This window comes from Natrix helvetica (assembly GCF_964273705.1).
Source record: "Natrix helvetica genome assembly, chromosome: 5".
Classification (NCBI taxonomy): Eukaryota; Metazoa; Chordata; class Lepidosauria; order Squamata; family Natricidae; genus Natrix; species Natrix helvetica.
In genome coordinates this window covers 80,749,318-80,767,996 of record NC_138551.1, presented here as the reverse complement: position 1 = coordinate 80,767,996, position 18,679 = coordinate 80,749,318, and the positions used below count along the sequence as shown (strand labels likewise).

At 44.3% G+C, this 18,679-nt stretch overlaps 1 protein-coding gene across 2 annotated transcripts in view; it reads right to left on the bottom strand.

Annotated features, from left to right (window-relative positions):
* The window catches only part of PRKG1 (protein kinase cGMP-dependent 1), a 999,829-nt gene that overhangs the window by 760,896 nt on the left and 220,254 nt on the right, over positions 1 to 18,679 (bottom strand). For both annotated transcript variants that reach the window (XM_081955689.1, XM_081955688.1), the window contains exon 2: positions 7,229 to 7,395. In XM_081955689.1, the coding sequence (XP_081811815.1) occupies positions 7,229 to 7,395 (167 nt within the window). The remainder of the gene's footprint in view (positions 1 to 7,228; positions 7,396 to 18,679) is intronic.

Below are 18,679 nucleotides of genomic sequence, written 5' to 3'. Positions count from 1 at the left end.
CGTACCGCCTGCAACCCACCACTGCCCCAGAGACACCTGCAGGAGGAAAGGAAGAGACGATGGCTGGGGAATAGCAACTGGACACTTACACAGCGAGGACAATGGGACCTCACTTGATAGATTACAAAGATGGTGCTGGAAGATTCTTGTTCAGTGTCAAACACTTCTCCGTGTCATCCTTCATCAAATTATCTTGTTCTTATGCTCCCTTAACAAGAAGACATCGAACTATGTATCTCAGGTCTGATTTCAATTGTGGTCGTTAGAGATCCAGAGGTGGATGAAGCTTAGCAAACTGACATTAAATCTGCATAAAATGGAATTGGCTGCAGTTCTCGTGGTTTGATATAATACGTCATGCGAAACAAACATTGATAGTTTTATATAAAATCTATGTAAATTTATTTTTTGTGTTTTTTACACACAGGAGTCCATGTACTCAAGAGAATATAAGAGACAGCACATGCTTTTTAGAATGCAATGCTTTAAATGTCTGCAAACCACACCTTCAGGTTTTATAAACGTCTTGCCAATAAAGTTAACATATACCGTTGTCTGCATACAAATTTGTAAAAGAGGATGTGGACAGTCATTAAGACAACAAAAAGGGAAATTTTAGCTTATGTGTTTAATCTCCCCCTCTCCCCCAATGGCTGAACATTAGAATATTTTTTCCTAGTATTTCTTTTAAATAATTTGGGATCCCAATAAAAACTGGACTAGGAAACAGACAGTATTAGACACAAAATGCGATCTCTTGGCGTGCTAACAACTTAATCTATCTCTAATAGCTGTCTTAGCATATTAGAATGTATGTACATTGTTAATCCCTTTTGGCAGACTTAATAAACTTGATCTGGTTATATGAGGATGTAAGTTAAAGTCCAAGACAGGAATTTGAGAAAGCATCTACATACACCTGGTCAAGTGTAGGATATGACGTATAGACAAAAGGAATTTGGAAACATATTCCTAATACTTCATGAAAATGCTGTGATGAATGAATAACCAATTTAAAATTACTAACACATTTTTGTGTGTCTTCTTGAACAAGCAATAGACAAAAAAGCTAAGAGGAGCTTATATAAATTTACAATACATATAGTGTACAAGTTTGTATGAAATCTACAATATTAGATAATGTATATTCAAATTAACACATTAGCTGGAGTCTACAGGTAGTCCTCGGCTTACAACAGTTCACTTAGTTCAAAGTTTCATTGGCACTGAAAAAAGGAAGTTATAACCATTTTTCACACTTATGACTGTTGCAGCATCCCCCATGGTCACGTGATTTACATTTGGATACTTGACAACTGTTTCACATTTATGATGGTTGCCGTGTCCCGGGATCATGTGATCACCTTTTGTAACTTTTTGACAAGCAAAGTCAGTGGGGAAATTATATTCACTTAACATCACTGTTACTAATTTAACAATTGCACTGGTTAACAAATGTGGCAAGAAGAGTCATAAAATGGGACAAATTCATTTAACAAATGTTTCACTTAGCAACATAAATTTTAGACTCAATTGTGGTCGTAACTTGAGGACTACATGACATTTCAGTGTACTTTCATTTCTTTAGTAAAGAAAAAACAGCAAAAGCAACAGCTAGCTTAGTCAGAATTGGTACCTTAACTTACCACTACTGATTATGATCAACAACAGGGCTCCAATATGTGTTACTATATTTTGAAAGTATACGAAATGTACAAATATAATAACACCACTTGCTTTTTCCCAAAACTTTGGAAACACAGTGACAGAATATCGTCCATTCTCTCAAATGCATCATATTTCAGAAATGGTTATACATGGGTACAGATTATTATTTGAGGTCCTTTGTAAGATCCTTTGCCTCTTCTGCTAGAATATCTGACACAACTGCACTAACATTGTATTTCACATCATGTGCAAAAGAAGATTAAAGAAAATACATGCGGATAGCCAGGTACTTTACATCAATGATAACATAAAAATATTGTATTTTCCCCATTTTGATCCCTTACAGAGGAATAACAGTGATTTTAAAATTAATTATCCTTACACACTGAGAACTATACTGTTGTGGCCTTGTCAGCCACCGGCCGCTCTAGCAACCAAATAAGATGAGAAGGAGGCATGGAGTCAGGGTCAGCATCAAGGCACCCTGAGAGCTCCAAGGGGGAAGAGGGAATAGAGCTTTCAGAGAGAGAGAGAGGGAGAGAGAGAGGGGGGGGAAGGAGGAGGAGGAGGAGGAGGAGGAGGAGGAGGAGGAGAAGGAGGAGGAGGAGGAGGAGGAGGAAGAGGGAAGGGGGAGAGAGGAGGCGGAGCCTGGCCATCCGTCAACCCTCAGATGTCTGGAGGTGGCTGATGAGGAAGAGGAACAGGTGGATCCAGTGCCTGACAGAAGGCAGAGGAGAGGAGAGCAGTGGAAATCCGTGGGCTGATCCTTGGGAAGGAATAGCCACCACTGCTAGCAAACCCTAGCTCTGGGGATAAAAGGCAGGGAGCAGAGATGAATAGGTGTGGCAAACAACTATTCATCTCCCGGCCAGCTGGACTTGTTAATAATAATAATAATAATAATAATAATAATAATAATAATAATAATAATAATAATAATAATAATAATAATATTTAATGCTTCTAGACCGCCCCCTCTCCCGCAAGGGACTCGGGGCGGTGTACAGTTCATACAAAATATAACAGGATACAATAAAATTAAATTAAATATGTACAGTTGACAATTGACATGGAGGAGGTTAAAATGTAGTTAAAAGAACTGTACAAAGCAGATATAAAATAAATTCAAACCCCTAAAAACAAATACAGTAGATTAAAAAACCCCTAAAATAACCAGATATAATACATTTGCCAGGAGGGACAGTTGAATTATGCCAGGCCTGCCAGTCGGAACAGGTGGGTCTTCAGTTTTTGCCGGAAGGAGCGGAGGTCAGAAGTGGTTCTAATGTCGGGGGGGAGGTCATTCCAGAGGGTTGGGCCCATCACAGAGAAGGCCCTACTCCTCGGTGTCGCCTGCTGGCATTGCCTAGTGGACAGCACCAGGAGAAGTCCCTCCCTGTGTGAGCGTATTGGCCGCAGGGATGTATGTGGGAGGATGCGATCCCGCAAGTAACTAGGTCCCGTGCCATGGAGCGCTTTAAAGATGGTAATCAGCACCTTGAAACGCACCCGGAAAACCACAGGCAGCCAGTGCAGCTCGCGCAGGAGAGGTGTTACGTGGGAGTACCTCGTACTCCCCATCACAGCCCGCGCAGCTGCGTTCTGAACTAACTGCAGTCTCCGGGCACGTCCCAAGGGCAGCCCCATGTAGAAAGCGTTGCAGTAATCCAGGCGGGACGTCACCAGCGCATGAGTGACCGTGCGTAGGGCATCCCGGTCCAGTAGGGGGCGCAATTGGCACACCAGGCGAACCTGGTGGAACGCCCCCCTTGCCACGGCTGCCACATGGTCATCCATTGACAGCCGGGCATCAAGGAGGACGCCCAAATTGCGCGCCCGTTCCACGGGGCAATTGTTTGCCCCCTATGGCCAGCGATGGGATCAGCTGGCTGAACCGAGGTGCCGGTAGCCACAGCCACTCAGTCTTGGAGGGGTTGAGTTTAAGTCTGTTGTCCCCCATCCAGACCCCGACGGCCTCCAAACACCGGGACATCACTTCGACAGCCTCGTTGGGGTGGTTTGGAGTTGAAATATACAGCTGAGTATCATCAGCGTAGAGGTGATACTCAACCCCAAAACCACGGATGATCTCACCCAGCGGCTTCACATATGTGTTGAACAGGAGAGGCGAGAGGACCGACCCCTGTGGCACTCCACAAGTGAGTGGCCTCGGGGTCGACCTCCGTCCCCCTGTCAACACACATTGCCTCCGGTCGGAGAGGTAGGAGCCAAACCACCGCAAAACGGTACCTCCGACTCCTATCCCTTCCAACCGGCGCAATAGGATACCATGGTCGATGGTATCAAAAGCCGCCAAGAGGTCTAATAGGACCAGGATAGAGGAACAACCTCTATCTCTGGCCCTCCAGAGATCATCAACCAACGCGACCAAGGTTGTCTCTGTGCTGTGCCCGGGTCGGAAGCCGGACTGGCGTGAGTCTAGATAATCGGATTCGTCAAGGTGTCGTGGAAACTGCTGCGCCACCACATTCTCTACAACCTTCGCTAGAAACGGAAGGTTGGAGACTGGACGATAATTAGCTAGCTCCATTGGGTCGAGTGAAGGCCTCTTAAGCAAGGGCCTCACCAACGCCTCTTTCAAGGCGGTTGGTAAGGATCCCTCACCCAATGAGGCATTCACCAGGCCCAGAAGCCAGCCTCGGGTCACCTCCCAAGATGCCAGTACCAACCAGGAGGGACACGGGTCCATTAAACATGTGGTGGGTCGCAGCCGTCCACGCAACCTATCTAAATCCTCGGGGGCAACAGAATCAAACTCCTCCCAGGATGGTCTCACAAGACTCGCTGTTGGCGGCCCGTCTGGTCCACTGAGTGGGGCCCATCCGCTCCGGATCTGAGCGACTTTGTCCTGCAGATATTCCCCAAATTCCTCTGCTCTGCCCTGTAAGGGTGCCCCCTGTGTCCTCTGTAACAAGAGGGAGCGGGTCACCCTAAACAGGGCGGCAGGGCGGTTATCCGAGGACGCAATAAGGGTGGCGCAATATCTACGTTTGGCCACCCTTAATGCCACAAGGTAGGTCCGCAAGTAGGATCTTACCTGTGTTCGATCAGATTCGGAGCGTGAGGACCTCCACCTGCTCTCTAGACGTCTCCTGTGGCGCTTCATCACCCTCAGCTCCTTGGTATACCAAGGAGCCCGGGTGGGTCGCTGCCGCAGGAGAGGTCGCAAAGGCGCAACCCGGTCCAAGGCCCCAGCCGCCGCCCTATTCCAGGCGGCCGCTAGGTCCTCCGACCGAGCGCGGGTCAGGGCTACAGGTAATGGCCCAAGCTCCATCTGGAACCTATCCGGCTCCATCAGGTGCTTGGGGCGGTACCAGCGTGGACCGTCTGGTCCCGCCTCCTCGCGGTGGGGGGTAGCACCAGGGAAGTCAAGCCGGAGACATGAGTGATCCTGGGGTGTAAGAGAAACTTTTTGCCGGGGCTGCTGGTGTTCCTAATAAAGGAATCTTTGAATTAACTTCAGAGGGTTTGTCATGTTTCGGGAGCTGGATCAGAGCATATACCAATTGCAATACTGCCCTTGAGATTTCTACTCTTTTGACAGAGTGAGAAAGGACTCTGCCTTGTTTCTTATATTACAAAAGAACGTGATGTTTGGAAACTCCAAAAGTTAAGATATATTTTAAACAGGGTGACAAAAATTTACGGGTAAGTAAATAAGGAAACAGTAGAGGATATACCGCAAACCTCAAGCATTCTTCAAAATAAAACTGCTGCCTTGGGAATCAACTACAAATGGGAAGAAAATCATTTCAAAAACAGAATCCTAGAATCATCTCAGTAAAAATTTCATAATACACCACTCTGTTGTCAGTTTCCATGAGCTGGATTTGACACAAACACCAATCTCTGAACTGTAAGAGGTGGGGAAAGTGGTGCCTTTAACCATACAACTGGCATTAGATAGTCCTCAAAATAACAAGTGAATTGTCTGTTCGGTATTTACTCTGCCCTTTGTCCACACAATGAATATCTGCATAGAGGATGCAATCAGCTCATGTAACAGAATCATAGGGTAATTACTGCTTTCCTTTCACCAGCTTCAGATTAGGTTCTGTTCATTCTCAGGACGCTGGATCTTTTGAAGTCCCAACTGGCATTTTTATGGCTCTTATCACTCTTAACTAGAACAAAGCTGGATCTTTTTATAATGCCAAGGAATGCGAGGGGTCTGCGTATCAATTTTGCTGCATCAAATCTTCCAGGTTTTACAGGCAACAAGGAGGTCCGTCTCCCCACCCACCCCCACCCCATCCACAACAACCTCAAAAATACAGAGAACTAATCAGCTAACTTGATCTTAATACTCCCGGTCAGTTTCCAGTCAATTTCACCACCCTGGCAAAAAGATCTGTGGTTTGATTTTCTCTGCTTACATAAGCAGCCTGTATCAAATCCTTCCCTCAGCCCATATCGCAGCTCCAGGGATCAAGCAAACTATTAGTCACACACACACACACACACACACAAAATATCCCCTTAGCTAGAGTCATAGTATAAAGCCTGGCACCCTGCTATTTTTTTTTCCAGTACAGTATCACTATTTCCAAAGCCATTTCAATAAAAATCAAGAAGAGGGGATCTTCACAGCAGGTTCGCTCTTTGCTTCTAAGAAGTGGCCATTTTTTTTTGTTTCCTATTTTTGAGGCTGATGATTTTTGCATTGGCTAGACAGAGATATGCAACATGTACGGGGATATATATTGCTTAGGATACAAAGCCTGAAAGATATTTCAGAAAGGATGTGAGTGTGAATCTTGCATTTCCGAGTGCCTCCTTCGAAAAGCAGCCTCTTTGCCTGAGCTTTCACAATAGCCACACAACTCCAAGACAATAGATGTCTGACTAAAAGAGTTGCTGAAAGGGATGTGAAAAGATGCTTTAGAACAGGTATGTTTGCACTGATTTACATTCAAACTCCCATGTCCATCAAAGGAACCTAGAATGTTAGAAAGCTCTCAAGAGCGTATTTGTGCTGCATATAAATATAAAGAAACGAGGAAGTTTTATTCCTTCAGAACCTGTGGTTAGCTGAAAAGGTGGGACATCACCTGAGCCCAATTTTTAGAACTTTTCCTTTGGTCAACTGGGAAAAAAATTGAATGGCTGCCAGTATTTCTCACCCATTTTGAGGCCCCCCAAAAAGTCAATCAAAAGTTGGCTTCTTACTAGTTTGTGAAGAACTGTGAGGAGGGTACAATTGAAATCTGTGTCCTACATAAGTCTCCCTTATTGAGAAATGTTGTATTTGTCAACATTCTTACTTCACCTGGATTATTTTAAACAACCCTGTAGCAAATCACAGAGAGACTTCTGATATGTAATGATTCCCCTCATTAGAATAAAACCTAATTGCAGCAGACCAGACCTAAACCAAGTTGTAATCATTGAAGAGTTCTTTAAAAATAGTATGATGCACTTGAAGCATTGAAGAACATTTCCTGTCTGCCAGAAGTCATATCTGGGCCATCAGGTAAGGAGAAAAGCAAGCACACACACGCATATATACTTCATATATATTCTCAATTGTGTAACATACCTTCCATGACATAGACCAGGGAGCCAACATCTCCTTCTTTGATGATGCAACTGTCTTTGCCGTATTCCACTGGATACATACAATCCACAATTTCCTGGATCTGAGACAATTCCAGGTTCTTCATGAAGTCATTGTCAAGGATAGCTTCCTTTATTAGGTCCTTTGACCTACAGAGAGAGAAAGTAAAGTTGTACTGTACAAGTTGTGGTTGTGCCAATCAGCCTTCTTATAAAGATCATGTAGAAATGAGTGATTTAAACCTTTTCACCAACCCCAAATCTAAAATTAGAATAGAAGGTGAAGGTATCATCCCAGCTTACTCTACTCATACCAAGGTTATCTAAGCACTGTGCCCTCTACTGCATTTGCTTCCCCAAATGGCTATGAGGTTGACCCTATCCTGTCACCCAAGAATATAGGACAGTACATTAATTAACAACCTCGTTAGTGATCTATACAATTCAGAAAATATAAAATTGGCAATAATCTCACAAAGCCACCCAATTTCTATTTATGCAGACGGTAAGGTGTAGATTATTAAATCAGCATTAGTTTTTTGTAAGTGCTTGCTGTAACCAGCTCCAACCTGATGCCCTTCACAAATGCTGTGACAACAGTTATCATTGGAGCACAGCTCCAAGAGCTTGATAGAAGAGTAAGAAAGTTGAGTTAGTGACCAACACCATTCAAGAGATGACCTGCCCTTTTTAATATATATATGCCACACCATGAGAGGTTGTATTGCTCTGATGAACTTGGGATGATGCAACAGCCACAAAGTCTGTGGCTCAAAATTATTCTCTGTGTCATGTAGACTGGAGCAGTTTCAAGCTCAATTAAAACACCTGTCTTCTAACTGTAAATATTAGAAAACATAAAAGGGCGAAAGCATCATATAACGGAAGAGAAGATTGCTGGACATTTTTGGAGTCATTCTTGTACAGCATGGACTGGTAATATTGTGTATATCAAAGAAGAAGTATCTGCAGTCAGAGACCCATCAGGAGGAAACCGAACCCAAGAAAGAGTTCCATTGAACAAAATGGCTAACGGAAAAGTCTACAATATTCAGACAGTGGACTAGATGTCAAGGAAGATACCTTGACAAGGGTGCTGGAGCCCCACAAGCCCAGAAAAGAGTTATTTTCCCTCTTCTTTAGGATAAAGCAGGGGTGTCAAACTTATCTTGTAATGGCGGTGTCATGTAACATATCAGGACTCCCCCCCCTTCACTAAACCAGGCATGGGCGTGATCAGCGCATGACACATCTGGCCTGTGGGCCGGGAGTTTGACATCCCTGGGATAAAGCCAAAAGAAACCCCCAGAAAGAAACTGCAGAATCAAGAGAGGAAAACAAAGAAGGCATTGCAAGATAATCTGTTTGTGTAGAATGGTATACGCATAGTTAGTGAAGTGAAATCTACTGTAAACACAGAATTGCGTCTGTATGTCTGGAAAATTCCCTTTTATCACATTTGATGCATGCTAAAAAGGCCTGTAATCATATGCACTTGCACCCATCATATTGACATTTTCAGCTTCAGCCCATCAAGCAGATGCTGTCCTGTTTTTCCCATCCAGTAATAGTTCTATTCCATAGCAAAACAAATATGAATATCCAATTTTTTGAAGAAAATGTTAATCACCTGGTCCTTTTCGCTATAACCAATATTAGTCTGAATTTAATAATTTAATTTTAAAAAATTAGGACCACCACATATTTTTATACTTTTTAAATCATTAAGAGGATTGGCTTTTTCAATTGTGTACTTCTAATTGTTCTGTAATTTGTGGATAACCTTTTCAAGAGTCTCTACGGTTCAGTACTTTTACAAAGCATACAGGATCAGTTCTGCTGTTCTTCATAATATCTTACAGGTTTTTAATAAAGCACTATCAACTCTTGAAGGATTATCTCCTTCTCTGAGCCAGTCAGGCACAAATATTAACAGTTCTGCCTTCGTTTTCATTTGCATACTGGATTTCCCTCCAGAATGTCTATCAAATCTTATTTTATCCATCTGATAATACCCCATACATAAAGATTACAGACTGTAATTGTTTAACTACTATGTAAGGGATTTTAAGCAAACAAGCATCTGATATGTGAACTAAATTAATGTTCAAACATAAATATGAAAGGATGTGCTGGTCTGTTTGCAAAATGTTTACTGTGGAATTCTTTTATATATATATACAAAAGCAAATAACCGCCTTATCATTTCCACAGCAAATTAATGTCTGTGATATCAACATATCTTTGAACTAAATAAATGCATCTCTTCCATAAAAGGTGAAGAACAGAATCTCCAAACTAAACAACCAAAAATTACAGCAATCACTTGCTTTACTGCTTTAGAAATGGCATATTTTTTTAAAAAAACTACTATCCAGATAAACTTCATGTCCAACCAGAAATTAAAACTACGTTAATGTATTATTCAGAGCAAATCTTATCAAGCTCTGATTACCCTCTTCTTTCTCCAGCAGCTATTAATTCTTCCTAAGAAACTTCCATTAGTACTTTGGAGAATTCTGGGAGTTAAAGTCCACATATCTTAAAGTTGCCAAAGTTGAGAAACACTCATCTAACTGTGGGAAGCCCCCACCCACCCACCCCAGAAGAATGAAATAATTTGGAAAATATTTAAAAAGGCAGGATAAAATATTTCCCCTAAAGGAGAAATGAAAAAATCTTAAGGGAGGCAGAAACCAGCCCCAGTCTCCCTGCCCAAGAAGAAACCGAGGAGTCCAGCTTTTAGAAATGCAGATTTGGTAATCTATTCATTAAGACTGGGTCAGACATAAACTCCAGATAAGCAACAAACAAAAGATTGACAAAATTAGCTCAGACAAATACCTAGGATTTGCATTCCCTCTTTGGCCTATAGAGCCAACTATGACCCCTACATGACCCCCACAGGAATCCAGAAGGTATAAAAACCCACTCTAAACTCCATTTTGTCAGCTGCCCAAGATCACACGTAGTTCTGTTTCATTAATAAAGAGAAACTCTCTTTTCAAACAGCCTCCTGCATCCATTTTTCCCCCAGTGCCTTTCTCCTGACTTGGAACTGAACCAGATGGATTTTCCTTTCAACATAACAAAACAGCCAGGCTTCTGTATGGAAATCATTTGATTCCCCATGGTGACAAGTGGATGTCATCTTTGATTTCCCCAAAACCACCCATTGGGAAAATCTAAAATCTTGCTGCTTGTTGCAGATGAAACTCAAGTAGCTTCTACATAGGTCCAACTAAGGAAAACGTCATTTACCAATTATACTAGCTGATTCTCCATTTCACACATTACTTTATCAGAAATCCTTCTTCCTTGCTATTCTCTTTCTTTCTCCTTTCTCTCTCTCTTGCACACACACAAAAACATGCAGAAAGGGAGACTACAATTCAATGTGTTTTTCCATGTGTGCTTTGGTAAAACTCGGACTCAGTTAAAGGATAAAATTCATTTGAACATGAAATCTTATTGTCTTGATTATGTCACTCTCTGTGTATTTAGACAATACTTGTTTTGGGATGGAATTTTCTTTTCTTTTTATGACCCTGTAATCCCTTTATTTGAGGTAGAGTTGGGCGAACTGAATGGAGCTGAGCATTTACTGGTCAGATGCCCTTCCTAAAGCCTACATGGAGTTCGCAGCAGCATTTTCTCTTTGCACCCCAACAGAGAAACATGTGCCACTACCTAGGATTGAACTCTCAACTTTCCAGGTGGGAAGTGAGCATCTTAACCTCCAGGCCACCACGCTGCTCTCACTTGTTTTAGGGTGGAATAAACAATAAAGTAGCTAATGTGCATTATGTTTGCTTCTGGATGGAGGATTCCCAGTCTTTGTGAATGTGCAACATATCTACCATTTCCTCATTTGTACATTTTTTCTGAGGAAAAATGGAAAGGTTACAGATGATGGATAGGGGGATGTAATGGAGGATGTAATTGCTCTTTGCATTCCTTATACAGGGTAAAATGATTCTGTTCAACATATCAAGCCCTGAAGCTTTCCTTCATGTCATTTGTCTGATAGTTTTCCAGAGTTAACACAAAAACACTGGAAATATGGATTCTTATGGATTTTTATGATTGCTACAGATTGCATGTAGCACTATTATTCTATATGTGTTGTAAGATTTTATGGTATGTTTATTGGGACTTATATATTTATTATACCAGTTCGCAAATGTGAGCACGCACATGTACTTCCACGCATGCACAAGACTTTCCATGCATGCGCAGAACATAAACAATGGGACGTAATGACATTCACTGTTCCTCAGATATACGGGTGTGAGTCCCTTGGTGTGAAATGGGGCCCAGGGAGGTAGTTGGGTTTGCTGATTGTATACTTGGCTCCTCGCTATACATCAGCGGCCCTGCCCGAGCTCCTCGAGCTGATCTCTGAGACGGCGGTTGAGATCCCCAAGCTTGTGGTTATGGGGGATTTCAACCTGCCGTCGACGGGAGCAGCATCTGAGGTGGCTCGGGAGTTCATGGCTTCCATGACAGCCATGGGCCTGGCCCAATTAATTCAGGGCCCCACACACGAAGGTGGCCACACACTGGACCTTGTTTTTGTATCTGAGCAGTGGACGAGTGATCTGGGTATAGGGGACTTAGTTGTCACACCCCTGTCATGGTCAGATCACTCATGTCTCCGGCTGGACTTCCCTGGCCCTACCCCCCACCGCGAGGAGGCGGGACCAGAGGGTCCAAGCTGGTACCGCCCCAAGCACCTGATGGAACCGGATAGGTTCCAGACGGAGCTTGGGCCATTACCTGTAGCCCTGACCCGCGCTCGGTCGGAGGATCTAGTGGCCGCCTGGAATAGGGCGGCGGCTGGGGCCTTGGACCGGGTTGCGCCTTTGCGACCTCTCCTGCGACAGCGACCCACCCGGGCTCCTTGGTATACCGAGGAGCTGAGGGTGATGAAGCGCCATAGGAGACGTCTAGAGAGCAGGTGGAGGTCCTCACGCTCCGAATCTGATCGAACACAGGTAAGAGCCTATTTACGGACCTACCTTGTGGCATTAAGGGCGGCCAAACGTAGATATTGCGCCGCTCTTATTGCGTCCGCGGATAACCGCCCTGCCGCCCTGTTTAGGGTGACCCGCTCCCTCTTGTCACAGAGGACGCGGGGGGCACCCTTGCAGGGCAGAGCAGAGGAGTTTGGGGAATATCTGCAGGACAAAGTCGCTCAGATCCGGAGTGGATGGGCCCCCCTCAGTGGACCAGACGGGCCGCCAACAGCGAGTCTTGTGAGACCATCCTGGGAGGAGTTTGATTCTGTTGCCCCCGAGGATTTGGATAGGTTGCGTGGACGGCTGCGACCCACCACATGTTTAATGGACCCGTGTCCCTCCTGGTTGGTACTGGCATCTTGGGAGGTGACCCGAGGCTGGCTTCTGGGCCTGGTGAATGCCTCATTGGGTGAGGGATCCTTGCCAACCGCCTTGAAGGAGGCGGTGGTGAGGCCCTTACTTAAGGGGCCTTCACTTGACCCAACGGAGCTAGCTAATTACCGTCCAGTCTCCAACCTTCCCTTTTTAGCGAAGGTTGTTGAGAATGTGGTGGCGCAGCAGTTTCCACGACACCTTGACGAATCCGATTATCTAGACTCACGCCAGTCCGGCTTCCGACCCGGGCACAGCACGGAGACAGCCTTGGTCGCGTTGGTCGATGATCTCTGGAGGGCCAGAGATAGAGGTTGTTCCTCTATCCTGGTCCTATTAGACCTCTCGGTGGCTTTTGATACCATCGGCCATGGAATCCTATTGCGCCGGTTGGAGGGGATAGGAGTCGGAGGTACCGTTCTGCGGTGGTTCGGCTCCTACCTCTCCGACCGGAAGCAATGTGTGTTGACAGGGGGACAGAGGTCGACCCCGAGGCCACTCACTTGTGGAGTGCCACAGGGGTCGGTCCTCTCGCCTCTCCTGTTCAACACATATGTGAAGCCGCTGGGTGAGATCATCCGTGTTTTTGGGGTTGAGTGTCACTTCTACGCTGATGATACCCAGCTGTATATTTCAACCCCAAACCACCCCAACGAGGCTGTCGAAGTGATGTCCCGGTGTTTGGAAGCCGTCGGGGTCTGGATGGGGGACAACAGACTTAAACTCAACCCCTCCAAGACTGAGTGGCTGTGGCTACCGGCACCTCGGTTCAGCCAGCTGATTCCATCGCTGGCCATAGGGGGCGAACAATTGCCCCCTGTGGAACGGGCGCGCAATTTGGGCGTCCTCCTTGATGCCCGGCTGTCAATGGATGACCATGTGGCAGCCGTGGCAAGGGGGGCGTTCCACCAGGTTCGCCTGGTGCGCCAATTGCGCCCCCTACTGGACCGGGATGCCCTACGCACGGTCACTCATGCGTTGGTGACGTCCCGCCTGGATTACTGCAACGCTCTCTACATGGGGCTGCCCTTGGGACGCGCCCGGAGACTGCAGTTAGTTCAGAACGCAGCCGCGCGGGCTGTGATGGGGAGTACGAGGTACTCCCACGTAACACCTCTCCTGCGCGAGCTGCACTGGCTGCCTGTGGTTTTTCGGGTGCGTTTCAAGGTGCTGATTACCATCTTTAAAGCGCTCCATGGCACGGGACCTAGTTACTTGCGGGATCGCATCCTCCCACATACATCCCTGCGGCCAATTCGCTCACACAGAGAGGGACTTCTCCTGGTGCCGTCCACTAGGCAATGCCAACGGGCGACACCAAGGAGTAGGGCCTTCTCTGTGATGGGCCCAACCCTCTGGAATGACCTCCCCCCCGACATTAGAACCACTACTGACCTCCGCTCCTTCCGGCAAAAATTGAAGACTCACCTGTTCCGATTAGCAGGCCTGGCATAATTACAACTGTCCCTCCTGGCAAATGTATTAACTGGTTATTTTAGGGGTATTGTTTTTAACTTATGGTGTGTGTTTTAGGGGTTCAAAATCCTATATTTATATATATTGCTTTGTACAGTTCTTTTAATTCCATTTTTAACCTCCTCCATTCCAACTGTACATATTCAATTTTTATTGTATTTTGATATATTTTGCATGGACTGTACACCGCCCCGAGTCCCTTTTGGGAGAGGGGGCGGTCTAGAAGCATGAATAATAAAAATCCGGGCAGGTGGGCAGAGCTTCCTTCCAGTACTGCTACTGGTTCTCCCATAGAACCCGCTGAATTGCACCACTGGACACTATACAAAAATTATGAAGATTCAAAAAAGAATCCATGCCTCGGGTGTGTGTGTGTGTGTGTATTTATGTATGTATGTATGTATGTATGTATGTATGTATGTATGTATGTATGTATGTGTGTGTGTGTGTGTATTTATGTATGTATGTATGTGTGCGTGCGTGTGTGTGTGTGTGTGTATGTTATGTATGTATAACAATACTGACAACTTCCAAAATTTTGAGTTTATAGACTCATGAAAGCTTTGATTTGATGATGGTTTGCAGAAAACTGTACATAAAAGTCATAGAAATCCATTTTATATAATTAAAAGAATAGCATGCTATTTTCTGTCATCCTCACAAACTTTAGCCATATTGTACAAAGTTCAATAATTCAAATAGTTTTTCAATCTAAACATTATTGAAGTTGTTCTCTAAATTGTGGTTCAGAAGTAATGCCAAATCATATTTAATCCTAAATCTACCTTGAATTCACAGGTTTCTTCTTATGCTCCCTATTACTAGCAGGATTGTAAACAAATATTGGCTCTTTTTCCATAAATTATTTTTTAAAAAATTTCATTCATTTCTTTTTTTATTTTTCCATAAATAAAAAATCATAATAAGAAAAACTGTTTTGTTGGGGATTTAAAACTACAGAAAATAAATGTTGCAAACAAGTTGTAGTGTGATGTTACATACTCAAATGACACAAAGCACTCTTCAAAATAAATGTTTTCGGGAGATACTGAACAGAATAGCTTTGTTGAACCATCTGATAGGTTTAAAATAATAACCTCAATTCTCTTTCTTACCTTTCTCACTTATACAGAACAAAGCCTATCAAATACAAAGCATATCAAATATTACAGAGGTAACTATTTCTGTGTGAATTAGTGTCTACAGCTAAAGTAAAAACTACATTTTCAGAGATTTCTGCATAACATTTTTCACTTCAGACGTTGAAACATATTATTTTCACCCTGCCTAAGTACCTATGTAGCTAATATCAGTGCTTTGTAGAATGCCTAGAATTATATCATTTTGAGGTATAAACAGCCCAACAGTGCTCTAAATGAATTCCTTCATTGATTCTAAACCCTGGCCTTCCTTCAAAACTCATGGTATCAAGGGACATTTGAAACCAGTGCCTTGCAATATCTATATTACAGTGGCGGGATTCAAAATTTGTAACTACCAGTTCTGTAGGTATGGTGGGCATGGCTTGGTAGGCGTGGCAGGGGAAGGATACTGTAAAATCTTCATTCCCACCCCACTCCAGGGAAGGATACTGTAAAATCCTCATTTCCTCCCGATCAGCTGGAACTCGGGAGGCAGAGAATAGATGGGGGCGTGGCCAGTCAGAGGTGGTATTTACCAGTTCTCCAAGAAACCCCACCAAGTCAGGAGAGCATTAGGAGGTGGTCAGGAGGCTGACACCCTTACCAATATTTTAACCCTCCACAGCCATTAATTACAACCAGTTTCATGATTGACACTGTTGGAAGAAATATCCATCTGGTTCAGTTCCAAGTGGGGAAAAAGGTACTGGAAACATGGAGGCTGATTGGAAAGATGGATTAATGGAGCAGAATCATCAAGACATGGTCCTGGTGCAGCTGAACCACAGAGAGTGGAAAGTGAGGGTTATTTATACCCTCTCTTGGGTCTTTCCCCTGAGCTTCCTGTTCCTGTGGCAAGGGCATGCATTCTACTGGTTGCTGTCAGATTCCCATGAGGCTATGCAGGGGTCAGAGCTGATTTTGTCGGTTATCTGAGTCAAGCTTAGTTGAAGCTTATTATTTATTATTTATTTCTTAGATTTTTAGACCGCCCCTCTCCCAGAAAGGGACTCGGGGCGGTGTACAGGCAATACAAATAAAATCGGTCATAATAATAAAATACATTTAAGATACATTTGGAGGGGGAGATAGGCTGTACTAAGAAATAAATATAGTCTAATCCTAAAAACATCACAATTAAAACCCCAAACCCAATTAAAATAAAAGGGCACTCCGGTCCAGTAGGGGGCGCAATTGGCGCACCAGGCGGACCTGGTGGAACGCCCCCCTTGCCACGGCTGCCACATGGTCCTCCATTGACAGCCGGGCATCGAGGAGGACGCCCAAGTTGCACGCCCGCTCCACGGGGGACAGTTGTTCGCCCCCTATGGCCAGCGATGGATTAGCTTGGGCTAATGCAATGAAGGGTCTTTGTTGTGCAGTTTCTACTGTGGCTGAATGGCTTTGCTCTGAAGCAGGGGTGGGATTCTACCGGTTTGGACCGGTTCAGGCAAACCGGTAGCTCCGACTATCAGCTAGAAGCGAACCCGTGCGCTATACTCACCTATATTTCCTTTTCTGAAGCCCAGCTCTTAGGCGTGGCAGAGTGGATTGACACGCTTCAGCTGTTTTCCTCCCCAGGGTAATGTAGAAGGTGATTTCTGGGTAAACTGTGCATGCGCACAAAGTGAACTGGTTGTTAAACCAGTAGGATCCCACCCTTGCCCTGAAGGATAATTCCATCATCCTGGAGCTGAAGGTCTTTTGTTTTGTAGATAGGCTGGCCCAGTCATTTCTCAATGGGCAACAAATATCCACTGAGGACAGGGAGTTGAAGCTTTGTCTTTGGAAACATGTTTCTCCTTTAGGGAAAATATAATATTCTGCCTTTTTAAAATTTCCTAAAATATTTCATTCTTCTAAGAGGGGTGGGTGCTAACTTTCTACAACATCGATGGCCGATTTCCTTTTCTGAAAAACCTGATCATGATAGCTGTACATCTTGACCTTATACCGTATGCGTGGATTGCATTTTCTGGGAAGTCAGAATAGACACTTCACTAAGGTCTGTTTGAATAAGAGTCAAATGGTGGTCCGGGAGCCTGGTTCAAAAGGATGAGAACGGAGTTCAATTTGTATTCAAACAGAAGTGAGCCTTTCCATGTGAGTGTTTGGAGAGGATTAAAGTGGTTAAAAGACAAAGTAAATATCTCCAAGGCTTAAAGTGTCTGTTTCACCAACAGTTCCCAGACATCTCAATAGGCAAAGGACAAGTGGAACGGAAGACAAATTTGGGGGAGAGAGGCCTACTCTTTACCTTTCTTGGCATCCATGCCAAAAAAAAGAAAACTATGACAAAAAGAGCCACAAAAGGTGGACCTACATCAGAGGTGGTATTCAGCCAGTTCTGACAGGTTCTGGAGAACCGGTAGCAGAAATTTTGAGTAGTTCAGAGAAGCAGCAAATAGGTTGGCCCCGCCCTTACTGCCTCCCAGCTGATCTTCTTTTGTTGTCCTGAACAGGAGAACGGAGTTGGAAAGCAGGTTAGTGGGGTTGGGAGGGAATGGGGATTTTGCAGTATCCTTCCCTGCCATGCCTACCAAGCTATGCCCACCAAGCCACATCCACAGAACAGTAGTAAAATGTTTTGAATCCCACCACTGCACAATGTTGTACCTACATGTATATAAAATTATTTTTTCCAGCATCCGAAAGCTGGTTTTTTAATCACAATATTTTTCCAACAAATCTTTACTTTCAAGAACACAGGCTGGCATTGTGTGAATGGACTGTGGCACGCTTTCCAAACTCCACAATAGAAACATAAGGGAAGTCATGTGAGCCACAGACTAAGGTGAGCATAGATTTGGAAAAAGCAAGGGAGAAATGGATTTTAAGGCTATGGCTGCTGGACAGAGGAGGTGGCCTCCTTTGCTATACATCTGGTAATCCTAATTCAGCTCTTAAAATTAAGAAAAAGATATTGGGGAAATTCACCCCAAGTTCTTTGGGGTGTCATTAAAGGATACCTTCTGCCTCTTCAAGATTTAAGGCTGCCCCTTCCAATTTCTTCAAATCCACTGAATACAATGCCTCCATCTGAGCATGTGTGGCCCAAGGCTGTATTTTTAAACTCTAGCCTTAGACCAGGGGTGTCCAAACTTGAGAACTTTAAGACTTGTGGACTTCAACTCCAAGAATTCCCCAGCCAGCATGGCTGGCTGGGGAATTCTGGGAGTTGAAGTCCACAAGTCTTAAAGTTCCCAAGTTTGGACACCCCTGCCTTAGACAAATAAATAAACCAATAAAGGAGAACATTTGTAGCTCAGGGTTGACATGAGGGATCCTTGGTGCCCTCTGAGCTTAGTTGTTTTCTTGCAGACGTTTCATTACCCACACTAGGTAACATCATCTGTGCACGGATGATATTATCTGGTTTGGATGATGAAATGTCTACAAGAAAGCAACCAAGCACCACTCACG